The following is a 26,316-nucleotide window of genomic DNA, read 5'->3' as shown; positions in this document are numbered from 1 at the left end:
TGTTTTTAAAACTTCACTTAGCGAGCACATTATCCTGCCTTGAACTCTGACATTAGCAGTTTCTGGTTTAAGACCAGAAGACTTTTGGGGCCAACACAACATCTCATTTTCTGCGTATAATTGCGTGTAATAGTTCCAGATTGGCACTGGCACCAGAGTCCCCTGTTGTTCACAACAATATTCACAAATGACTTTTTCAGTTGGTGGTGACTCAATGGATCTGGATAATAATAATAATATCAGTAATTTTGACTTTTCCAAGAAGTCACATAAAATGAACCCATCTACCTGTTCTCCAGGACTGTAGGGATCCTGGTTCTTCTGAGACAAAGTATAGTTGTTTAGTCGTTTTTGTTTAGTTATTTTAATTCTTATTTTAAATAATTGAAGCCATTTGTTGGCTTCATTAAAAACCACTGGTCTAAATGGGGAAAAAGGCATGTGAAATTGTCATTAAGCTGTTTTGTTTTTGTTGCTTTTTTTTGCTCTAAAAGATTCATGAGAAATCATCCAACCTTACAAAATATTGTGGGAATATCTGATTTGAAACTGCTTAGATCTGTTGTTTGTTTACTTTGTACTGCTTTATTTAAAGTTGGCTTTCCCATTATAGTTGTAATATCCTAGTTTGAGCCCCAGCTGGAGTATATTGAACATTTTTTTCTTCGATACAAAACTGATCTTACGTCCTCTCTTTCCTGTCTTTATCTACCCTATTTCCCTTCATTCCATTCTTTTCTTGTCATATTTTTCATCTGCCTCTCTTGGCAAAGCGCTTTATGTTCCAGTAACTGTTAGGTTATCTGATAACATCTCATTGCATCATTGGATTGGCGCAGACGGTGTTTATTTGTGCATTAGCAGTTCCCCTGTGAAGTAATCCATGTCTAGAGGGACATTGTGCGTATAAGGCAGAGTGTGTGTGTGTGTGTGTATTCCCATCTGCCTGTGCGTCACCCTTTCAAACAGGCGGTGGTGAATCTGTTTCATTAAATTCTAGACAATTAGGCCTTTAGACTGTAGTCACATGATAGAATTTGCAGCTGAAGTTGATGTGTGTGTTTGTGTGTTCGAAGGGTCGAGGTGCGGATTTCGATGAGCCCCTCAGGATAGAGGAAGACAACCACTGGAGTTCAGAACAAACGTAAGTTTATATCCAGATATTTATGATGTGTGTCTTTCTTCTGTGAATTCTTGCATTCTTTAAATTTGATCAGTAGTTAAATTATATAAATTATGTTACTGGGTGCAACAGGTCAAAGGTTAACATGATCAACCAGTTAAAGGAAGCCGTGGAAATGCTACAGGATCCTAACAGGTAAGATTACAGTGTTAATCGCGTATGTCATGGCAAAATGATCTACTAGATCTACTAAATACAACTATAAGACATGAAGATATATTAACATATATAAGATATGTTTTTTCGGGAAGGCTGCTTTAAAACAATGTATGCTGTGAAAGGTGCTATTTAAATGGAATTGATTTAACTTGTTTGTATATAGGGTTAACATGAACTCGACTGATCTCTCTGGTATCAAGCTCTACCCCGTGGAAATGGTTACAGTAGATGAGTCACTCAAGTAAGTTACTTTACAGTTTCGATGTTTTACGGTAAATGCCCAGCAGTAGTTGAAATGCAATCAAATCCCGCTTTACACCTCGCAGTTTTCATCAACACCCCATTCTTGTTTTTTGTCTTCCTGCAGTGGCCAAGAAAGTGACGAAGGTCAGGCGACACCTAAGGTAAACCGCCGGTACATGTGTCTAAGTTAACATCAGACACATGTACAAGAGGACCTTACTGGTTCCTCTAAGCATCCTGTTCATTTCCTTCTTTATAGTGCCTCTGTAGACCGCTGTGTTTCTCCTAATTTCCTCTGAGATCAGTGGGCTATTGTTGAAGGGTAAACCAGTTTCGCGGTTTCCCAGGAGGATTGTCTTTCACACACATTTACGTGATGTCAGTTACAGTATGTGACGTCATATTTTACGTGAGGTTTATCATTTCAAAAGGAGCTAGTTCACAACAGTTTCATTCGTTCAAGAGCAGCTGCAAAAATCCAATCCCTTTACCTAAATTGCTCAAAATTTAAAACAGTAGCCTCTCTGATTACAAAACACTCTTTGGTTTGAAGTACTTACACTACAAAAGTTTGGGGTTGATAAGATTTTGTAATGTTTTTAAAAGAAGCATCAAATATCATTAAAACTGCATTCATTTGATAAAAACACGCTAAAACAGTAATATCGTGAAGAATTATTATTATTAATATTTAAAGTTTTTTGTGATGGCAATTCAGAAATGTCTGTATTACGTTTCACATCATCCTTTAGAATTCATATTAATGGTGCTTAAAAATATATTCTTTTTTCTGATTTTCTATTATCAGTGCTGATTAATATTTTGTAATAATCATGATACATTTTATCAGGATTCTTTAATGAACAGATAGTTCAAAATAACTGCGTTTACTAAAAAATAAACACCATTTATTTTATATTATATTTATATTTAAATGCATCCCTGCTGAAAGAAAGAAAAAAGTCCTATGACCCCAGACTTTTAAATGGTGATGTATGTTGTGCCTTTATTGCACAGTGGTCTGTTGTGGTAGTTTTTGTGTTGTCGTGTGTGTATGTACTCTAGATGTCTTTGCTGTCTTATGATGTGACTATTTGGATGATAAGAAAATATTTCGTCGTGTATTCAAAACGTAAATTATTCGTTGCCGTGCTGTGCAGTAGTTCTGGTTAGCCGTGCATCTTGTGTGTTATAAGCACATCCAGTTAAACTCCTGGGCTGTTTTTACCAGCGTGATGTGTGCTGTGGTTAGTGTCATAGTTTGATGGTCTTAAGAGCCATGATTATCATTAAAGGCTGCTCCTGGAGAATGCTGGGAGTTCCAGAGGAAGAGACAGTGCATTCTAGAAAGGGCCCGGCTCGAGGCCCAGCTCGCATGTCAACAGTATGCCCTGCACGTGGCACAACAGGTAATCTGACAAATTAGTCCTGCCATTCAGCCCGCTGTGTAGATGCATTCGTCAACTTGTGCAAGTCGAGCGGGGACATTGTTATAAATTATGCAGCTGGTCTCTCAGAAATGATTCATCGTTTGGTGCAGATGTGTTTGTCATTTGTATGCACCGAATTGTCCAAACAAATGGTTTAGATGTAGCCGCCACATTCGTGCTTTTTGTTTGTGCTGTGGTGACCTCATTCTCGTTGTAGCTGTGCTATTGTAAATGTGAAGCTCATTCCTAGCAGACCAACGCAGGACTCCAACAAAAACAACGCAAATTTCCACAGAATTGGAGCCAACACCATTTACAAACTCTTTGTGGCCTCTGTCACCCCTGCATTTTTGGTCATTAAAATTGATGTGAAGTCTTTCGATTTTATTTGACTGAAAGTGACCGAATCCATACGTGAACGTAAGATACAAGATTACAAAAAAGTGCTGAAATCATTTGTCTGGCTATTGGTTAGTTTGTAGTTTGCCAAAAATATAATTTTATCGCCATTTTACGGTATTGCCTCATGGCTTTCTTTCTTCTGTGGGATATAAAAGTAAAACATTTTGAGAAATGTATAAGGCTAGCAACATTTTACAAAATATCTTCTTTTATGTTCTGCAGGAGAAAGCAAGTCATACATGTTTGAAACAATTTGAGTGGATGATGTCTTTATCGTTGTTTCAAGGGAAATGTTATTACTATTTAAAGATTACAAAGACAAAGATATTATTAATAACATTAGAATTTGATTGTGCTGTCATCTACCACAATAAGTGAAGTACTCAGTTTAGCAGTTGACCAATTAATTCTGCATAATTTAGCTGATTTTTGTCAATTTCATCTGTTCCATTTATCCTTTCATACACAGTGTTTGAGACGTGTTCTGTGCTGGATGCATTTGTGTTCGTTTATTAACATCGCCGTCCATGTACTTTTAGTCCATGATGTAACCTCATAAATCACCATTTTAGATTAAATAGAAATTATATTTAAAGTAAATGTACTCATGAGGACTGAGAATCATGTAATTGTCTTTCTAATGAAAGGGAAAAAAAAACAAACAGAGACTTGAGAAAGAAAGACAAAGAGTCATGTGGAAGCAGAGAACAGGGTGCATTGTTTGTCTAAAGAGATGGTCTGTTAACATCTTACATCATCTCAAGAATCCCACAGACTGTTTTTTTTTTTTTTTTTTTTTCACTCTTAGGGTGACGTGATTGGCCAGGAAGGATCAGGTGATAGTTGTGAGAACCAGGTTACCGAGGTAAATCTTTCAGCTGAGTCACAGTTTAATGTTACCGTGGCTTTACGCCATGGTAACGTTATGCAATGAAATGTTACTTTTTAAAAATGGTGCAATGCACTTATGCTGAATGTGTTTGTCACATACCAGAGTGAAGACAAAACCCCAGTTTCCAGCCCTACACTGAGCTCCCCTCCCTTTGGTCTGAAGCCCAGATCAGGTGAGAACCATGTTGTTTTTACTAACACACATGGTGCCAATGTGCTGGTTGGCATGGGTGGCATTGCACTTTAGAGGATGGTGCACATTTTGGGCTCTCTCATTATCATCTTATTTCAGTAGTAAGGGGGCGGAAGTGTTTGTATGTAAAGATCCTTTTGCCTGTGGCCAGCACCTGTTATCCTGTCAAGCTCATAAAAGCCATACATTATTACAGTCAGGCTTTTTATCCATTCATATTGCTGTTTAACATTACTCTCTTGGCTTCAGTGCCTAAACTGCATCTGGATAGGTTTATAGAAAGCACATGGTTACTGAATATGTCCTGTATTCTCTTTATTTACACAGAGATTTTATATTTTCACAAATACCATTCATTATTAATGTATACAGTTTAATAAACACACAAAACAGCTTGCTTCATCTGGATGCTGTTTAATTCATGTAGCTGTTTGTTTAGCTGCCGAGAGGCTTCTTGTTGCTTCCCCGTCTAACATCTAAGCTAGCATTTGCAATTATCTGTGATCTGTTATTTATGTCTAACATTACCAGCAATATCATGCCCTGAGTCTGACACTTAACATAAGTAATATTCATTTGTACCAGGTGCATTAACAGCATGCCAACAAACTGGTACTGAAATGCTGCTAACATTGACTTTGTTTTTTTTTTTTTTTTTGTGCTGTATTTACATGTCATTTTGCTTTGCTTATTTTCTGGCTTCTTTCTCTTCCCTTTTATTTATGTTTCCCCGAACTGCTGCTTGCTTGCTTGTCTGCTTGTATTACACACACTACTGTTGCTTGGCTTCCTCCTACTTTCTGTTACCTGAACCTCCTGCCTGTTTTCTGTGGTTTTCCAATTTTAAAAAAATCATTTGTTTGGCTCCTCCTCCTACTGGCACTATGCTTAATGTTGATACCTACATCTAGCTTCACCCTCTGTGCCGTGCTCGACTCCGCCCTGTCCCCTCCCCCTTACACAGGCCCCGCCCACTGATAGAGACACGCCCCCTAGCCCAGCTGAAGGAGACATGCCAAGCAGTGGTAGGTTTGCTCAATGTATCGTTCTGTGCAGTCACATGCATTACAATTAGTCTCTTTGTGTTTTCTTGTCAAGATGAATTTGTTTTGGGTATTTTTGCTGAGCCTTTGAGTCACTATCATAGAGATTTAAATAAACTTTTGATTGTAAATATTACATATAAAATATGTAACTCATTTTACACCATTTATGCAACTGGACTCTTTTGACTTTGGCCGGTGAGCGACCGCCCAGAACACCCTAGTAACCACATAGCAATGCCAAAAAACCCTAGCAACTGCTTTGTAACTCCCTACTGTATAGCAACACTCTGGCAACCACCCACAGTACCCTAGCATGAAAGCAGCACAATATTACTCTCATTACACTTGAAAATCTACATTTATAAATGACACTTGTTTTTTTAATGGTGGATGAATACTTCAGCCTACCGATATTTCATTTTTGGCTGAGAGAATTTGATTATTTTAAGTACAACAAATGAATAAAAAAATAAGTAAAATAGAAAGTTGAAAGGTGAAAGTTTTGTCAACATATACACACCTTCATGTTGTTCCAAACTTGTATTAATTTCTTTATCTTACACTAAAAGATCGTTTGAAGAAAGTTGTCTTTTGGCTTCCATTATATGGGGTATGGACAGAAAAAAAAATTCGGTCATGTTTCACAGAAGAAATAAAGTCATACAGGTTTGAAACAACGTGAGGGTGAGTAAAGGATGGCAGAATTTGCATCTTTGGGTGAACGTTTCTTTCAGCTTAGTATACATTGTTCACTCATCATATGTAGACAACTTTCTGGGGTTTGTGGTGTAGTGCTGCAGGGTCTTTTAAAACATGGGAGTGAGAGAGGGGATGTGGTTGAGCTGAAATTTGGGGTGGCCCAGTGGCTTTAAATGGAGCTGTGTGTATTTATAGAGCTGCTATTTTGAAGCATTAGATAATGGCCCCAGAGGGAAAATCAGACCTCCATTTAAGTGGAAATGCTTTCAGAGGATGAAAAACTGCCAGGAGACATCTGTACTTACTCATCGTCTTGCAAGAGAGAAAGAGGAAGAGGGAATGATGGAACGAGAGAACAGTTTACTAATGAATTGCTCTGTACTAATGGTAGTATTGAACTTTATATTAAAACTTTTATCGAACCCAGATGGAATCTGGTGCCTTTTAAAGGACCTAAACAGATAAATCTGTGCAACGTTTTTACACATAAAATGTCTACACTGCACTACTCTTATTGTTAGTTAAAATCATAATCAGATTAGGCAAACCTGCACTTTATGAATGACGGTGTGTTCAGATCCTATGGAGCTTTATTTCTGTTCTCAATAGAAATACTACTACTACATTTTGTGAATTTCTAACTTCCCAATGGAGGTCTGAAATTCTTTCTTTTGTTTGTTTGTTTTTGTCGGTGACCTTTTCGGGAATACTTACCGTCTCTTGCAAACTATGTAACAGTAAAAATGAGAAAGACTCATTTTTGCCAATATTAAGTTGGATTAGAATATGTGCTGTTCTTAAAGTTTAGAGACGTTGAGACAAGAAAACGGTACACAGATAGCCTCGTCCCCAAACTCAAACCATCGGTGAAGCCAGCGTTTGCTATGCCAGGCTGGCAGAAAAAGAAGGTGAACGTTAAAATTAGGTTCTTTTAATGAGTTAAATGCACCCTAAAACATGATAGATATAAATAATATATATTAACCCTAACGTTCTTCATTTTTACAGTAACCTCACTTTTGGGTACAAATTTCAGATTTGTACACACACACTAATTTTCTTTAATTCTGCTCAGAGATGTGTAACATGTGCTTGCTATTTTACATCAGTGTCCAAGCACAAAAACACTGCTCCAGGGCTTTGAACTGAGAGACAGCAAAAAGGGGGAGGAATGTTCTGGAATAACATCCTTTTAATGTTCCCTGCATACTGTCCTCTTTCTTTCATTTCTTCACAGGATGAGAGGTTATGCAACTACAGAAACACACTCAGATGTGTGGAATGAAGCATTGTGTTCTTGTCTTTCTCAATCTCCCTCTTTCTTTCATGTCTTGTGCTCCCCCTTGTGGGGAAATGTGAAGTAAAAAAAAAAAAAAAAAAAAAAAGGCTGTCAGCTGTCACATAAGGAGAGTGTCTGGTTGCCTTACAAATTCAGGATGTTCATTTTGATGTAAATAGACAAGGCAACTTGTTAGTTAAAAAAGTAACAAAAAGAACAGCAGTAACATTTGATTACTCTTTATTCCCCTTAATGTCAAAAACGACAGTAACCTAAAGTTAAAGAGTATTGAGATCATGATGCATGTGACTTTAAAAAGATAGTGACTGAGAATCTTTATGCATGTGAGAGTGAGACAGGAGATATGATGCGCTCTGCGCAGACTAGTGACGCTTCAGTTGTGTGACAGTGTTTTTCAGGACTCACAAGACTCTGGAATCAGTGGATCCTCAGTTCACCATGAGAAGAAAGATGGAGCAGCTCAGAGAGGAGCTGGAGCTCATAGAGCAACTACGAGAGGTACGCAAACACACTCACGCAGAAGCTATGCATGTAAACTAGCTATATTGGTTGCTTGGTGACTAAATATATGGATGTACTATGGCTCCACAAAGTATACGAACACTCACATCACACTGTATTAGTGAAAAAAACCCCAAGGAGAAATTTGGAAACAATAGATACACTGTTCAACGTAGGTTGGAAAAAGGGGTTAGATATTGTTTCAAAATGTTATAAGTGTGTAATCTAAACTATTCTAAAATATCGAAATTATTTTGGTAGTATGGATTTTTTTTCTTCTAAAATAATTCTGAACATTTTGTATTTACATCCCAATCGTGTTGAATTTGGCAGAGTATTGAGAGCAGACTGAAAGTAGTTCTTCCTGAAGATCTGGGCTCTTCTCTCATGGATGGGGTGGTGCTCTGTCATCTAGTCAATCACATTCGGCCACGTTCAGTGGCCAGTATCCACGTGCCATCCCCTGCAGTGGTGAGTCATCTCTGAATTATCCACACATTTATACAATCACTATAAACTACCATTCAAAAGATTGAGCTCAGTTACATTTCTAAATATGTTTTTTTTTTTAAATATGTTGCTTATTATTTAATTTATTATATTTGTTTATATTATGAATAATAAGTTATAATTCATTAATAATAATAATGGATAATTTGAAACATTTTTAAACATTTATTTGAGTTTGTGTGTTTTATTCACGTAATGGAAAAGCAAGAGTCTCTCAAGATCTTTTAGAAATCATTCTAATAAACTGATTTGCTACTCAACAAACACTCTGTATTATCGCCGATGTTAAAAATAGTTGTTCTGCTTATTTTTGTGAAAATTACATATATATTTTTTTTTCAGGAATCTTTGCTGAAAAAGTAAAAAAAACTAAACAAAACAGCATATATATAAAATGAAAATCTTTTATAACATTATAAATATATTTACTGTCACTTTAATGCATTCTTATATGAATACAAATAATATAAATGTATTTTAAAAATGTTTGAATGTTAGTGTGTGTGTTTGTTAGCAATAAGTTTGTTAACCTGTGTTTTTTCCTCTTTCTCTTTTTTTTGGCATCTGTATATGGATACGTAAAACCCTCAGCCCAAGCTTAGCATGGCTAAATGTCGCAGAAACGTCGAAAACTTTTTGGACGCCTGCAGGAAAATGGGAGTCCCTGAGGTGAATATTGAATTTTTTTTAATGACATATAAACTAGACCTATTTCTAAAGGGCCACTGTTTATACAGGTTTTCTGTACTAGTCTCTTATGTGCAGTCCTAAATTAAAAACATTCATTTACTGGTATAGGTGGTCAACAAGAAGAACTTATTATACTATTGTTGTCTGGTTTTATCATTTATTTTAAATATTGAAAAAAAATGTGGCCTTGACAAACATTATCTAAAAGCAAGTCTTTCCCCATATTTCCTTATGCTTTGCGGCATTACTACCAATTGAGCTGTTTTGCATTTAAGGGAATTTCATCTTATATGTGGTGAAAGTTTCCCTATTTTTTACATATTGTAACTAGAGCTTCAGTGAAGTGTACTGCTAATGGGGATTTCCAACGAATTTTCTGTTTAATTTAGCTTCTGAATCTGAATGTGGAAAACCTGTCTGGTTAGTCTAAATGAGTTTTTCTGAAAGTAAACCTGTACACACAGGGCCCCTTGAAAAGAAATGCTAGTAAAATACATGTTTTTACTTGACTGAGTTTGTTCATTAGCCACCCCTAATCTGATTGGTTGAAGCAGCTGAGATTGCCTCACAATGCTCTCTGATCAGTCACGCCCCTTGAAAGCATTTTGGTGTCACTTCTGCCTTGCGTTTATAAGCTTCAAGAAACTTCTGGACCTTCTCTGGTCAATAGATGTTGGGAAAACTGATCACAGAACAGCATTTAAAGGCATTTTCTTCATATAACCCTCCTAGAGCTGCGCCGTAGCGTTGTATTAAGATGTTATCATCATTGCTTTAGGCTTCATCATCCATTTCTAAGGCTTCATTCCATCCTGTTAATGGCTCTGACCTGCTCTCTGATAAATTATCATGTTTCTGTGAGCTGTGACAGAGAGAACTGCAGTGCACTGATAAACAGGCAGCGGACCATAACATATGAGTGAAACTAATTTCTCTTTATTAAACCATTATTTCATCAATTCAGTGAGGCAATTTGTGTAATACATTGTCTTATCCAGATAAAGCCAGAAGCAATTACAGCTGTCACATCCATGAAAATCTTTGTATGTCCTAACTAGCCACAATGAACACAATGTCCATGTTGTCTTGAAACATGGACGAAATGTTTGTTGTTGTTTTGATGCATGTCTTTTGCGTGAGGGCTGTTGGTCAGCTTTTTTTGCTCAAACTGTGCAGACGTTTCTATTGTTATTCCATCCTACCTACTAAAAGTGGTTACAATACCATATCGGTAGCCTTTCTAGAAGGAGCCCAGTGTTCAGCTTTACGGGTTGAGCTTGGTCCAAGCCATTCATAACAGGCCGTTCTGATTAGCGTGTCTTACAGGAAGCTTTTAGTCGTCATAGCTTGTGTCTGTAGTAGCGTTAGCTACTACGAGTCTGCATGGCAGCTAGCTTTGTCAACATTTGTCTCGTGTTTGCTATCCTGCTAGCTGACGTTTATCAAGCTAGTTTATTCTGTTAGCGTGTTTAGGGCTAACGTAAAAGGCCTTGTTTGCTTCGCTAACTCCTGGTTAATATATATTATTGCCCAATTTAGCTTAGTTGGTGGGATATGCAACAGTGTAGCTTGACCTGCTCTGCTCTGTACTGGCTTTTGCAGCTCTCTTGCTTCGTATCATTTTTAAAAGGCTGTAGCTTGACTTGCGCCTGGCATAATGTACGTCCGCCCACTACTGCACATGCTCCGCTAACCACCATGTCACCATGTCACCTGCTAACAGCATCCGCCCCAGCATACCTAACATCAGCCACAGCTGCCTCCTGAACGAGAGACTGTGACCGACGGTGTTCAACCTCGACAGAAAGCTCTTTCAGAAGGCAGTAAGAGGGTCATTCTCGGGAATTGATGACATTTGTGCTCGAAAATCTTGTTTTGGGTTTGTGTTTTCACTTCATTTTATATGGTTTAAAAAAGATAGATTTAGATAGATTTAATGAAAAAAGCAATTCATAAAAAAACTTAATGACCATGTTTATTCAATATTAGTTCAATGGCCAATTTTGTAATGATCACACTAAGTTTATAATATATACATTTGTAATTTGCACACAGTCAAATATTATATATGCATATTACACACATATTATGTATACATATTACATAAATACACACTATTTTACACTACTTGTAGTATTATACTACCATTTTAAATGTTTATGGACAGTAAATTATTAAAAAATTGTATTCAGCAGGTATGAATTCAGTTAATCAAAAGGGACAGTGAAGACATTTATAATGTTGCTGTTCTTTTGAACTTTCTAATCATCAAAGAATCCTGGAAAAAATGGTTTCCTAAAAAATATGAGCAACACAGCTAATATTAATTAGAAATGAAAAATTAATTATTCTAAAGCACCAAATCAGCATATTATAAAAAAAAAAAAACGTAGACAAAGGTATTTGCACCACGCTATATAAGACAATCAGAAAAAGAAACAAATATTATAATTTCCTTTTCTTAAATACGTCAGACATATTTTTTAATAAAGTTTTACTGGTTGAGCAGAATACTGTACAACTCATGTATCGGTGATGAACGAGGATATTTTGATGAAAAAAAGTAAAATTCCTCAAATTTAAATGGCTCCAGTATACGCTAAATGTGACTTTAGTATCTTGTTAACTACGTTATCGGTGATCATGGGAACTCATATTTATTACACAAATGTAATCATTTCTTGACAATAATCCAGAACTCTTGTTATTTGTTGAGCTCAAAGCATTTTACCTTTGACCTTTATCACTGTCTAATCACATTCCTTATCTTTCTCTGGTGCCGGACGGATGATCTCTCCTTTTCTCATTTCCCTTCTTCTTTCCTTTTCTTCTCCCTTTGTTTCTCTGTCCATCCATTCTTCATTATTACTCTGTTCTCTTCTCCTCTTCCTGGTTCTCTTTGTCATCCCCTCCATGTTTTTAATCTCTCTCAGTCCTCTCTCTGCTCGGCTTATGACGTTCTGCAGTTTAACCTGCGTCCGCTCTGGGCCGTGGTCGCGGCCTTGCTCATGGCGGAGAGCACAGGAACAAGGCAGAAGGAAGGAAAGGTGGAAAGTGGCAGGGAGAAAGAGACAGAGGTCAAGAAGCTTATCCCCGAGTCCACTCAGACTCCACCCCCTTCCTGGCAAATATGGGATCTGATTGGCTCAAGTCTACTGCACGTTTTCTGTCTGGTGATGCTGTTTGTGGCCTACAGCTGGAGCGAATTTAAATAACATACATGAACTAATAACTCAAAAGTAACACATTATATCATTTACTGGTCTTTGAAAGCACATTGAACGGTTGGCCTCACTTAAAGGTATAGTACACCCAAAAATGAAAATTCTGTCATCACGTACTCACCCTCAAGTGGTTTGTTACAAAACCGTACGGGTTTATTTCTTTGGAACATAAAAGAAAATAGTTTAAAGAATGCGGGTAACCAAGCAATTGTGGTCTCCGCTGATTTCCATATTGTGGAAGTCAATGGAGACCAACTCAAACTGCAGAATTTTCATTTTTGGGTGAATGAGCACAGCCCAGAGAGTTTCATGTCTGATCAAACCTTACATCTTACCTTGGCCGTGATGGAAACCATACGTAAAACCAAACATGCAACATTTTTGTAAAAAAATAACGCGCTCCAGGAAGAGATTTAAATATTTTCATGCTCGAGTAAGTGTTATTTATTAGTCGGGGATTCGAATACCATATTTATCAGTCCTTGCAAAATGCTAAGGAAACCTTTTTACAAACATTTACGCAGGAGGTGCACGGAGCACTTTAATGAGGAATGACGAATGGCCACATTCTCACTCACTTCCACTTCTGTACAAAAGTTGTTTCACAAAGTTCCGTTTCAGCAGTCGTAATGCTGAACTTTGTCGGATATTGCACATATAAACAATATATACTTATTAGCATCTGCATGACAAAAAAAAAACGGATGTGCCAGTCATGCCAGTGATCAGCAATATATCTACAGGAATCAAGCGCACATTTGGTCTGCTTCACACAAAATAATTTGCAGATAATAAATCAGGAAGCTCGAGTAAGTGAAGGCCCAGATGCCATTAAAGCAAAATGATAAGCTTCGCTTGCACAGAAGTCTTGTACGGTGAGGTTATATCTATGATTAAAACATTTAATCATTAGCATAAGGGCTAATTTGTCTGTTGGATGTAAAAAGCAGTTAGTTTGGTTATGAGTGTTTTTAAGAGCATGATGTGTTATTGTTTAGATCGGGAATTATTAAACATCCTGCACAGTCGTTGCAAATGATTAGATTGCTATTTTTTCCAAAACGCCATCTATGGGATGAAACGGGACTAATGAATCATTGGTTTCATTTCCCGATCATTAGTAAAACAGAATGACAGAGCGAACCAAATCTATTTTTTAATAAATTTAATAAGCAACATTCCACAGCAATGTGACTAATCCAAGGAACAACAGCATCGGATAATACGCTTTAATTCGTGTATTCTATCAGTGATCTGTAATAGAGGTTGAGGTGGCTTTTTTTAAAATGATGAAATATCATATTAATGCAGTTTTAATAATTGAGTAATCAGTGTAGTGGCTGTATGTAATTTACTTCGTTGAAGGTCTGTATGCAAGGTGTCTCTAGAACGGAGGGTCTTCTAATCGGATGCTCTGATTCTATTTTAGGTTCCGATCATTATCTCACGTAATAGAATGACCTTCTTTATCTCATCAGAGATAAAAGAAATCTTTAAAGAGAGCCGTTAGTAAATGAGCATGTCACTGAGGCCTCTTGACATCACTTCCTCAAACTACAGAATACTTTGAACCTTATCGGCGGGATCACAGCAGTTATAATTGGCACTGCTTTCATCATCCAGTTTGACAAAAATAAAGGCAATATTGACTGTTCGGGACTTTTTGTTCGGCATATTTCCTCCTTTGTAAAAAAAAAAAAAAAAAAAAAAAGCTGCAAGATGCAAAAAGTGTTTGTATTGCTTAAATTAGATTGCGTGGGTTCCTCTGACGGTTCAGCCGCTTCTTGAATAGCGTTCAGTGCTGCTGCTTCTAGTGGACTTTGTAAGGCTTTGTGGTTTTTATGAACCTGTAAATGAAAAAGAATAAATGTACAGTTTGGGTTGTTTTTCTCATCTTTGCCTTTTTAAACCACCGTTTAAATGTTTGGGGTCAGCATTTTTTTTTTTTTATTGTTTGCATGACTGATATCGTATTTGCCATCACTGCTAAACAAGGTGAGTCTCTATTAGTTTCACTAACTGGATTCAAGAGCGTTACATTTGAATGGACTGTGCATAATAAATTCTGTTTTCCATGACTGTGTGTCTTTCTTCTCTGACACGACACTTTGTTTGTCTTCTCTGTGAATCTCTCTCTCTAGGATAAGTTATGTCTGCCACATCACATTCTTGAGGAGAAGGGCCTGATCAAAGTTGGCATCACTGTCCAAGCTTTGCTGGATGAGACTTCGGCCAGTGAGACACTCATCACATGAGTCGCGCACACACACACACACACACACACACACACACACACACACACACGCTAATACCGGAAGACAATCTTTAAGAATTTCCCTGGACTGTGTCCATTTATTGCTATTAGAACAGTTGATCCTCAGCTTGCAGGTATATGCTCATGTTTCCCTCACTTTCTTTTCTTTCTTATTTAGTACTGTTATCTGATCACTGTCGCCCAGGCCACAGGTCGTATAAGCAAAATTAGCTCAAAAGCAGCTTAAGATAAGAAATTGTTTTATTTAAAATGCATTTATTTATTAAACGGTTAGTTGAGAGGTATACAGAATTGTGCACAATTTCTGATGGTTTTTATATACGCATTTACCCATATGATATTTGTTTTGGGCAAACCTTTAGCGATCTAGATTTAAAACACTCATCCTCCCAGAGTCTGGTTTTGTAACCACTTTTGAGTTGGTTTTTGGGAGACGGTGATGTTTTGTCTCAGGGGAGGTGTGGCCTCACTATAGTTTCTTACGGTCTCTGCTCTGCTTACCTGTCGGTCAGGAATGATTTCACTAAAAAAAAAAATATGTTTGAGTGTGTGGACGGTAGAAAACAACTTACCTGGCATTTGTTTTCAGTTGTTTATGCGTGAGTTATACCTTGAGGAGTATTTCTTTGCGAGCGTGAGAGGACGAGAGCACATGTTGGCACTTTTTTTTTTTTTATATGCAAGTTTGTGTGTTTTTTTTTTTTTTAGTGCGTATTTGTCTAGTGTCCAAAGCTTCAGCTCCTCGCAGATTCAGCCATGAAACAGACCAAAACACCTGAAGCTGATATCTCACTGGAGATTATTTGACAGTTGCCAAAATTATTTTCATATATCAAAACTGATTTACAAACATAATCATTTTATAGTTTTTTAAAATGTATTTTTAAAATAAAGGTTTTGTAGTATTTGTAGAAGGATTTGTTACGTGATGTTGGTGTGTGAACGTGTAAAATGTACAGAACATTTATATTTGATGTGTTTATTTTAATATGTTTGAATCGGTGTTTATTTTACTTAAAACTAAAGCACAATTTATTTTATTAATGTGAACTGACAGGGGAAAAAAACTCTTTTAGGTTCTTATATGAAAGCAGTTATAACACTTCCATGTGGGATTTCTGAGAGACTGTGGGCTGTAACTATTTATTCATGACAGTAATTCATGCATTCAATACAAATACAATGCATTTACTAAGGATTATCTCTGTACTGTAATAGTCAACAAAAACGTATATTATCTGCTCTTTAAACTTAATGCGCATTATTATACTATAGGACAATATTTTGGCCAGAAGCTTTGAATTGGTGCATCATGGGTTAAAATGCTTTCCTAATAATACTCACACAGCTTCCTAGATTTTAAACCTTTAGTGATTTGAATGAAACAAATGGAAAGAAAATGAAGATGCGGATTAGAAATTTTAGAGACATTTGAACGGGATAGCACTTAAGATTTTGGTTTTTGGTAGTAGCTTCACATGGTATTTTTATTTTACAAATCTTTGCTTTTGCATTAAAAAAAAAATATTCATGCATAGTTTAGACCACAATCACATCCTATAAATTCACCGCTTTACCTTTCAAGAAATGTCGTCCTCAAAGAATAGAAAATACCGATTTGAGGTTTATGGTTCATATTCAAGTACAGTATGAAAATCTCCACTACAGTGAACAGGTTGTGCATCGTTACTGTACCCTCAACATTCCCCACCACTTCACAGAAACAGCAGCGAAACTAAGTCTGCTTCATACACACTAGATAGAGGTTTAAATGCAGATTTGATTTTGAAATGACAGTGTTTTGCACTTTATGTATTTGGGACTGTCTTTTTGGCAACTGGCAAATAGTATTAAGCGTGGTATTTATATTACAGTATTTGGAGAAAATATCAGATGGTCGGATTACTGATGTGTTTGAGAAATCACTTTAAAATGGGATACAAATCTTTAACTGCTGAATGTTATGTGGCTATTTTGTCTACTTTGTATAAGGAGAAACGGCTTGTACTAAACAGTTTTGTACTTTAATTTTATAAATAGGAATTATTTTTCCATGTCTTTTCAGTGTTTGGGATTCTTCCCCTTTGTAATTCTGTGAACTTTAAATGCATGTACAGTAATGTTTTTTGGGAAATGCATGCATGTCATTCCACCTTTTGCCTTAACCTCTCTGTAAATAAGGTTTATTTGTACCAACTTCTACCAGTAAATACTTTCCCCTTCAAAGACTCTTTTGTTTCTTAATTTTTAAGGTTTCCGTAGACGTGACGATAATGGTGTCATTTAGCAAACGACATTGATCAGACGTCTGAACCATTTAGCCTGCTTTATTAAGTGCGACGCATAACACGCAGAATAATAGTGCACAAAGGAGTCGTTCACAAAATGAATTTAAACAAACCCATAAAAAGAAATCGAATCATTCACTGCGGAAAAAAAATACAAAACCACAACCAAACGCCTTTATTTAAAGAAATGTGTATGTCTTGACACTTAAACATCACCCTATTGTTTATGGACTAGAAAATATAGAGTGAGTTATGGTCAGGGCATGGCTTTTCAGCTGTGTAGGTCCTGTAGGTGTTATTACGGTCTGAAAGGCACAAAGGCTTGCTGCTATACTCGTGACGGGCAGTTTCAGGCGTTCAGATATTTGGCATGGTGCTTGATGTGGTCGTTGATGAAGGAGAAGATGAAATAGTAGCTGTGATCATAACCCTGATGAAGAAAATGAAAAACTAGATATTAACGAGTTTGTTTTTCTTAAAATACATACACTTATAATGGAAAATCATGTTAAATATTCAAAGTCCATGTGTTCAAATCTAAATGCCTTGACCAAGCAACAATCTGAGACCACAAGTGAAAATGCTTCCATGTCCATCTATCCATCAATTTAGTATTTAATACAAATATTCAACATCAGAATTTTATTGAAAAAATAAATACATAAAAATATGAATTGTAAAGTTTTCTGCCATGTGCCCGTTTATGCTTTAAAATGCTGAGATATGTGACTATTAGCACTAAACATCAAAGTGCTATATAATTAACTAGTTACTCTTACTCATGGGTTGGTTAAGTACTGACCTGCTGAAGGCGGAAAACGACAGGAATTTTCTTCTTAGAACAGGCAGCGATCAGATTGTCAGGAAGCAGCTGACTGGAGGACAAGAACTGGTCATCACGGCCTTGATCAATCAGAATATCAAGCTCAGGACCGGAGTATGATTCAGCCAATACAGTAGCATCATATACCTGTGGAGATGACAGGAAGACGATTAAGACAAGTGGAGCAGTTGAAGAACATTTAGAAACAAAAGGTTACACACTGCTATATACACTTACATGTTTTTGAAAGAAGTCTCTTTTGCTCACTAAGATCTCATTTATTTAATCAAAATAAGTAAAACATTTATTTAGTGAAATGTTTAAAAAAATTTAATTTTTTTTTTCCCAAATGGCCAAATTAAATTTTCATTACTCCAGTCAAAATCACTGTTATATACTGATAAAAAAATTCTTATTGTTATAAATGTTGAAAACAGCTGAGCTGAGCAAATATTTTTTTGGAAACCATGACTGTCTTTTTTTAAGATTCTGTCATAAATAGAAAGTTCAAGACATCGGATTTTTGTTTTGAGAAACATTTTTGTAACATCATGCATTTTTTATTGTGCGATCACTATTAATTTAATGCATACCTGATGAATAAAAGTAATCATTTCTATCAAAACAAAAAAAGGTAAAAGTTCATAATGTCCACCGATTTTAGTGTTTAAACAGGCAAGCGTCTCTCACCTCCCAGGTGGACTTGTCAGATCCAAGATAGCCAGAAAAAGCTTTCTGACCCCACGCACATTGTACAGGGTTACAGATGGGTGCAAAAGCCGACACAGACTGAAACAGACACGTGTGAGAAATTCATGCTCAGTCTTTGAATTTCAAACAATTAAATGATGGAGCCGTCAAACGTACAGTATACATGCCTTATATTTCCCAGGATTCTTAAGTGCACAAATGAGAGCTCCGTGGCCCCCCATGGAGTGACCAGAGATGGACATCTTCTCCGGATCAGCAGGAAAGTTTGAATTAATCAGTCGTGGGAGCTGAGAAAAAAAGAAAGGTGATGAAAGGTAAAAAAGTCTTCGTACTCATTAGAGCATCACCGTTGTCCTACTGACTAGTCCTTTGAGCAAAAGAAGTACACACACCTCCTCGGTGACATACGAGTACATGCGGTAGTTGGTCTTCCAGGGCTCCTGGGTGGCATTGATGTAAAATCCTGCACCTGTGCCGAAATCCCAGCTCTCTTCCTCCCCTTCAATGTTACAGCCACCTGACCAGAGCAGAATCCTCATTGTGCGTTTGTGTTAATAAGACTATATTAGCACCGATTGGCTAAGAGAACATGAAATGACAATAACCGGTGGTTTATTCATTTCTTACTGCATCGGTAGAGACTCATAATAATTTACGATTGATTTATGCTTCAATTGCCATTTTTCCAAGAACAGGAACGACTGGCTGGTGGGAAACTCTAGGCCCTGATCGGAACTGGGAATCACAACACTATTTGATCCTCAGCGGAGACTCTTTTTCCCTTATCTATATGTCGCAGTAATGCACTGACTTCCCAAGGGATCCCAGTTTCCATAATCATATTTCGCCCCATGTATCTCTGAGAGCAGGCTGAGTTATAGGGTGTAATCTCTCCAGAAATGGACTGTAAATTGAAAATGTTAAGATGTTTACGTGGACTGGTGTCAGGAGCTACGATGATGATCCCATGTTCAGAAGCTGTCTGCTGACTGCCTGCCTTAGTGATGAAGTTTTGCTCTGTGCATGTCAACCCTGCAAAACACAGTGGATGGATAAATATATTTTAGGTACGTTACTAGTTGTGTACATAATGAATATTGGCTATTTGACAAATTCCATTTATTTTTTAGGAAAACGTGTCTGATGATGGCCTAAATGTGACCCTGGACAACTACAAAACCAGTCGTAAGGGGCTATAGTGCATTTAATATTATAGTGCAAAAAAAAAAACTTCAATTAGCACATGGTTTGTTATGATAAGACAACATTTGTTTGAGATACAGTTATCTGAGGGTAGAAAAAAAATAATCAAATCAAAGAAATCAAAATATTGAGAAAAGTTATTTTATTATAAAAATTATTTTTTAGCGATGCATATTACTAATAAACAATTAAGTGTATATATATTTATGCTAGGATATTTAAAATTTATGGAACATAATATTTGCTAAATGATCTTTTTGACACATACACTGTTGGCTATTGTGAAGAATATACACATGATATTTCTGACTGGTTTTGTGCTCCAGTGTCACAAATATAAACAGACATAGAAACTAAGCGTAGTATTCTTCAGTATGCAGTATACAAAAATATTAACTCGACCGCTTCACTCGACAGAAACGAAATGAACGCAAGCACCTGAAAGCCAGTATAACACTGGGCATTTGGAGCTCTCAGCCTTGGGAGGAAGGTATATGCCAAACTTCATTTTGCATTTTAACTCGGAGCTGGAAATAGAGTTTTTGTTGAGAGCAGTAAGTTAGGTGAATATTTCATTCGGCGATTTAATGAAGCCTGCAGTCTCTCACCTGTCATGCTCGAACACTTTCTGATATCCATCGCAGCACTTGTTAGAAGAAACTTGCGTTAATGCCATTGCACCGTTTACTGTACTGATAAAAAAAATAGCTCCAGTTATATAAAAAAAGTTATTTCACATAACGTTCGTATCACTACGCAGTAACACTTGCTTGCAAACATATGCGTAAACACCACTTCCTTATCTGACTTCCATACATTAAGTGTGCTCTTTTGATTCACGTTTTTAATGTATGTCAACACCATTTGAAGCCAAACAAATGTGTTAAATTCATTTTTAACACTCGTCTGCGCATGCGCACCGCAGTAACTGGCCTGCCAGACTCACGGCACCGCTTGCAGGATCTGCAGAAAACGACCCAAAGAAACGCTTCGGGTTCGTTTCAAATAATGCCAAAATGTCCGCTTATTGAAGTTCCGTATTATTTGGCTCCCGTGTAACACTCCTTTTCATGCAAGATAATGGCCTGTTTGTGATTTAGTGGCACTTACCGCTACAGCTACAGGATCCAGAGTTCAGTGCGACGTCAGGGTCAGCGTAAGCCACGAAGCCACGCCCCCTACGTTTTTCTCGTACAGTCTGCGCTTGTACGTTTCGGCCAAAGGGGGGCGCTCGAGAGATATGTTTGTTTAATGTATTTCAGTTTAAAAGTGTGTTGACTAAACCTGTTGCAGACTGCAGAGCCGTTATTTGCGCCCGTGTGAAACGTAGACTTATATTTCCAGACTTATATTTGCAGTTCATTAAGTCAAAATTAATTAAATGCAGTCTAAAGATCAAATTTATTGAACGGTGATTCATAATTTATCGAAAAGCAGCATTTTAAAAATAAAAATACATGACACTGGCTATATAAACACACTCTGACTATGTCTCGTTGTAAATCTGAGGTTGACAGCACTAAAACGCTTCTCACATTTAAAAACATGCTTCTCAGTATCTTTCAGTATTTAAAAACCAGTATATCAACTGAGTAGGTGAACAATACATCAGCTAAGGTTTTGAAGTGTGCAGTCAGTAACCCAGAAGATCACATTTGGGAAGTTAGGTGGTAAACAGTGAGCCAAACAACCATTTTCAAGTGCTATTGGTAGAGAGAAAGTTGTTCCTCGGGGCTAATCTTTTCTGTAATAACATAAACTTGCAAAAATTTGAGTCATTTTTGCAGCACATCTGCTCGTTAGATCACATCATTTAGTTGGAAATGGATATGAATAATTCTCTCTCTTTCCCTCTCTCTTTTATATATATATATATATATATATATATATATATATATATATATATATATATATATATATATATATATATATATACACACTTGCCAAACGTAGCTTGCATGCTTGTATTGCAATTATGAACTTTGTGAATGACTTTGTCAACGGAGGCCAAAACAGGCAGGCGGTCCTGGATGTTTCTAATGATGTATAGTTAGTCAAAATTAAATTAGAACTCGATGGTTGTGTTGTACCCTGGCGCATACAAACGAGTCCATATTAAGAGTGTTTTGGACACTCTGTCATTTATAGTGCAGGATGCGCAGCTGCAAATGATATATCAATGCCCTGCCTAACAGTGTAATATTACAGATAACATTATATCGGTGACGACAAACGCTTTTCGCTCTACTAAAATCTTAATTTGTCTTTCACATGACACCATCTAATTTCCCATGGAATCAAATTGTCTGTCATCAAATGCCGCGGCCGCGTCGGCTCGCTTATCCTCATGGGCTGGTAATGAACTTTATTTTTTGGGTGTTCAAAACTGACTTCTGTTTCAGTCACCTCATCATTTATAAACCACTCTGCACGATTCAGCTCCTGCTTCCGCTAAACTGCATGCTAAATGTGATCAGTATAAAATGACAAACTCCATGGAAACATGTCACAACCAGCATCGCGAACCACTATGCCCGTCCTTTCTAAAAACCGAATAAAGAGTAATGACCACATACAGCAGAAAATACATTACTGTCCTCTTGTTAAAGACAAATCATAGGCTGTCCAGGCAATTGCCCGAGCATGGAAGGGAATGCTTACTTAATTTAACAGCAAAAACAGAGTGTACTTGAAGAAGAAGAAAAACACAATCAATCTCTCTCCATCTGCCATCTGTAAAGGCATTTTACCTTCAATCTTTTTTTTAGCGTTTCCCTACCAGAGATCACAAAACATTTAAGAGACAAGCATTTTTTCTTATCTGGTAGCAGCTAGAGTAATCAAAAATTATAATTTTCCAGCATTCTAATATTTTCAAATATGCACTGCTGGGTGTATGTAAGCTTGTTTCTGCCACAGGATACAAAATGTAAAAAGTAATTGCGTCTTTATGTTTCCCTTGTAATTCTTAGAATGAAAGTCAATTAACATATTATTATTATTATTATTATTATTATTATTATTATTCTATGGTGGAAACAAGCTTAGACTCATGCACTTGTTTCATACAAATGCAACACAAAAGTCTTAGTTATCAATTTTAGTGACAACTACTTCAGAGGATTGTAGTATTAGTATTTATATTACTGTACTGTTGTGTAGCTAGGCTGATTTTGTGTGTGTGTGTGTGTGTGTGTGTGTGTGTTTTGTTGTAGAGAACTATATGCGGTTTATATGCAACAAACTTATATTCCGTGAATCGGGTTGTGTTGCTTTCGGTTCAGGTCTTTTGTACGTGCTTCGTTAAAACTGTTTTACTCAAGATGACTTCAAAGGAACAACCACGGAAACGCATAACCAAAGCCCATCGCATTTTTTTTGGTAAAATTCAAAAAAGACAAAAGACACTCAAATGGCAAGCTTTCCATACATTCCAGCGATGGCTTAAGCTTATCAAATTCATACGCTAAAAAATCATAAATCACAACTATCCTTTTAGTAATACTCTGTATCTGGACACTCTATAAGGGCAATTATTTTCATGCTGTTAATTAAGCTCCACAAATGCAGCATCAGTCAATAGAGACACAGTCTTTGGTTTCCAAAGGAACTTATTCTGTCGACTGACTCACACATAATATATCTGTCTAGCTGAAAGGGGACTTGATCACACGTCCACCGGTATGAATCATTACTAAGGTCTGAATGGCTTACTGATTTGAAAGGCTTAATAATACTCTCAATGTTCGCATGTTAGACAAAAGGCTAACCTCCAATATTAAGATGAAGTGAGCCGTAATCACCTTGTGATACAAAATTACTTTTTTTAACCAAGTGATTTGAACTCTTTTTCTTTTTTTCTTTTTTTTTTTTTACTAATAGCATAAGTATGTACCAGGGAAGCATGAAAAGAGTGAGATTTACAGCCAAGGTGATGCACACTGGCAAATTGATTTGATTTACAGTTACGCATCAAGACCAAGGCTGGTGATTTGTATGGAGTGCAAAAGAATCTAGTCTAACCTTGTGATGGTTAAGGTGGATTTCCTTTGTCCTGCTGAACACTAAATCATTCTAACTGCTGCTGAATGGATCTTTTTTTCTACATAAAAAATAAATGTTACATTTGTAGTTTTTGTTTAATCATATTTCTTTTTATTTCGATTTTTTTTTTTTTTTTTACTAAAGTTCAATTGTTTAACAAATTCTTTCATTGTATCATATGTGAGAGAGTTTAATGAATTCTGCAGATTTAGTATTTAGGATACACTCATACTGTGACACATCAAATAATTTTTAGTTTATTTATTTGTATTAAGCATGTATTTGATTTATTGCTATCATTTAAATCTGCAGTTAGGATTTAGAAATACACAATTTTTTTTATTTTTAATATAATTTTATTTAAATAATTTTTTGCTGCAAATTTTTTGCTTTTTACAAATTTTTATGAATTTAAAATATAATTTATTATCCATTTTAGAGTATACTTATTTAGTACATGCACATTTAAATTAATAATAAGATGTGAATTACCACCGAAATACTGCCACCATTTATTTAGTATTTATTTGATTTATTTATTGCTACTCTTTAAATGTGCATTTAAGATTTACAGTCATACTGACACATATGAGTTTTTTTTTTAATTGTATTTAATTCAATTGTTTTTAATTCAACCGTATTAAACAGCCCCTCTTTAATATATATTTTTTTAGCTGCTTTTTAACACATCATTTTTTCACAAATTACAAAATATAAATTACTATCTATTTTAGAATTACCAGAAGTGATACTCCCGCCCTCTTGTCTCCCTCTCTGCCCTAATTCTTTACTGATCACCTGAGGATAAGAGCACAGCTGAAAAAAGGAAATGACATGGTCATGTGACTCGCGAAACTGTGAAGATCAGAACCGGCGAGGGACCTTTCCGCTGATAAACCATTTCAATGGATTGATTTCACACTGAGCGATGGCCTGCACTCCAGCGATTTCCAAACGCTCTGTTTTTGAAACTGAAAGCGTGTTATTTTCTTGGCACTCTCAAAAGAAATATGAAGCGTAGCTGCATGCAGAAACTAGCCAACTGGCCTTGACTGCACATAAATCTTCCGCAGATCTTTGATTCTAAGAACGCGCTCTAGAATTATGATGCTTTTATGGAGCAGTTTAGATTACAGCTGTAAAACCCAATAAAGTACTTAGAAATTGTACCCTAGTGGAAAAAAAGCAGAAGGTCAGAAAAGCTGTGAAACATTAGTGCCGTGGGTGCCTACATTCACCCTGAGAGTGAGTATATACCTCACAAGCCGGTGTGCTGCTTGAAAATTAATTTAGATATATCGCACATCGTACGAGAAACTCATAATACATTTTTAAGTGTCCTCGTGACATCTTTAAGTGGCCAGAAGCGCTTTAGATCAGGCCTGGATCTCAATAGCTTTAACATGCTGAGTGCCTTTAGCTATTATGACCAACACCGCAGACCGCATTACTCAAATTAAGTGTCGCACATGTTTATGTGTGAAAAATACACGTGAACTGAATAGTCGATTAGCCAGCTGACTATAATCATCCCATCAGAGAGATGAAGCTATCATAACAGCTTAATGGAAATCTCAGAGGGTCAGGCGTCCGTAGTCAACAGGAAGCAGACGTGGCAAATGCTTGACATCAGTGAAAAGCTCCATTTCTGGCCGGATCAGAGGCATCCCACATCATTTCATCTACTACCTGTCAGTCTAAAAGTAATTTAGCGCAAGGTAAGAAAGGGAAAGGGGAGAGAAACGAAAGGAAGAAAATGAAAACAGAGGGAAGTTGTTTATATATGGTGATTTTGGCATTTTATTTGCAGTAATCTTTTTCACCTTTGTTCCTTGACTCTGTTCTGCACTCTTTTAATGAGCCTCCCATGTATCGCGGAGATGATTCATTAATTAGGATTACAGGCGGGATCTGACATATGTGAATAATTTAGCATCAGCTCAGAAGAGGGTTTAGGAGAACCCCAGAAAATACATGAAAGGAGTGTCAAACAGGGTTCATTCTTTACTCGTGCCTCTTATGCCAGCTTTCCCTCTCTATTTTTCCCTCGCTCTCTTTTTCGCATGCTCTCATTTTTGAGCAGCTGTGACAGTTGGCATTTCATACTTAAAGTTCAAAGAACTTTGCATTGAGCCTGGCTTTCCCATCTCTCTCTCTCTCTCTCTCTCTCTACCCCTGGAGGATTGATACTCGCACGAGTCGAGGTGGGCGTATTAGTTAGTTCTGGGTTTGATAAAACCTCTTTACAAAGCATTCTTTAATTGATTTAAATTACTGGTGTGTGTGTGTGAGAGAGAGAGAGAGAGAGAGAGAGAATGACTGAGTGAGTCAGAGTGTGTGTGTGTGTGTGTGTGAGAGAGAGAGTGTGTTTCCATGTGTAGGTGTGTTTTGGAACGTGTGCATGTTTTTTGGGTCAGTGAATGAAATGAGAAAAAAAAAAAAATCACCTTAAGGTTATTTAATTTTGAAGAAAATGCCACCCACACGTCTTCTGATTCCCA

General features: G+C 36.7%; 2 protein-coding genes across 8 annotated transcripts in view; one reads left to right on the top strand and one right to left on the bottom strand.

Moving 5' to 3' along the window:
- Positions 1-16,972, top strand: part of lrch1 (leucine-rich repeats and calponin homology (CH) domain containing 1) — a 35,767-nt gene extending 18,795 nt beyond the window's left edge. Inside the window, exons 10-21 of one of the 5 annotated variants that reach the window (XM_043249278.1) lie at positions 1,077-1,144; positions 1,256-1,318; positions 1,506-1,583; positions 1,710-1,746; positions 2,881-2,994; positions 4,226-4,282; positions 4,412-4,481; positions 5,413-5,526; positions 7,935-8,044; positions 8,381-8,518; positions 9,149-9,226; positions 12,181-16,972. In XM_043249278.1, the coding sequence (XP_043105213.1) occupies positions 1,077-1,144; positions 1,256-1,318; positions 1,506-1,583; positions 1,710-1,746; positions 2,881-2,994; positions 4,226-4,282; positions 4,412-4,481; positions 5,413-5,526; positions 7,935-8,044; positions 8,381-8,518; positions 9,149-9,226; positions 12,181-12,462 (1,209 nt within the window). In that variant the 3' untranslated portion in view covers positions 12,463-16,972. The remainder of the gene's footprint in view (positions 1-1,076; positions 1,145-1,255; positions 1,319-1,505; positions 1,584-1,709; positions 1,747-2,880; positions 2,995-4,225; positions 4,283-4,411; positions 4,482-5,412; positions 5,527-7,934; positions 8,045-8,380; positions 8,519-9,148; positions 9,227-12,180) is intronic. The other 4 variants (XM_043249281.1, XM_043249280.1, XM_043249279.1 and 1 more) reach the window with 4 other exon arrangements.
- A 214-nt stretch (positions 16,973-17,186) lies between these two features.
- Positions 17,187-20,960, bottom strand: esd (esterase D/formylglutathione hydrolase). 3 transcript variants are annotated; one of them, XM_043249285.1, is made up of 9 exons: positions 20,882-20,960; positions 20,380-20,463; positions 20,210-20,298; positions 19,502-19,600; positions 18,961-19,085; positions 18,736-18,855; positions 18,548-18,646; positions 17,837-18,004; positions 17,187-17,464 (listed from the first exon to the last, which is right to left on the bottom strand). In XM_043249285.1, exons 2-9 carry the CDS (start codon positions 20,445-20,447, stop codon positions 17,384-17,386), a joined length of 849 nt encoding a protein of 282 aa, XP_043105220.1. In that variant the 5' UTR covers positions 20,448-20,463; positions 20,882-20,960; the 3' UTR covers positions 17,187-17,383. The 3 variants fall into 3 exon arrangements, with proteins under 3 accessions (XP_043105220.1, XP_043105221.1, XP_043105222.1); XM_043249286.1 differs by having other exon boundaries at positions 20,380-20,458; positions 20,882-20,941; XM_043249287.1 differs by lacking the exon at positions 20,882-20,960 and adding an exon at positions 20,692-20,844 and having other exon boundaries at positions 20,380-20,458.
- Between the last annotated feature and the right edge of the window lie 5,356 nt (positions 20,961-26,316).

The sequence above is a fragment of the Puntigrus tetrazona genome, chromosome 9 (assembly GCF_018831695.1).
Source record: "Puntigrus tetrazona isolate hp1 chromosome 9, ASM1883169v1, whole genome shotgun sequence".
NCBI classification, from domain to species: Eukaryota; Metazoa; Chordata; class Actinopteri; order Cypriniformes; family Cyprinidae; genus Puntigrus; species Puntigrus tetrazona.
Note: the sequence above shows the minus strand (reverse complement) of the source record. Positions and strands in the feature narration are given on the sequence as shown.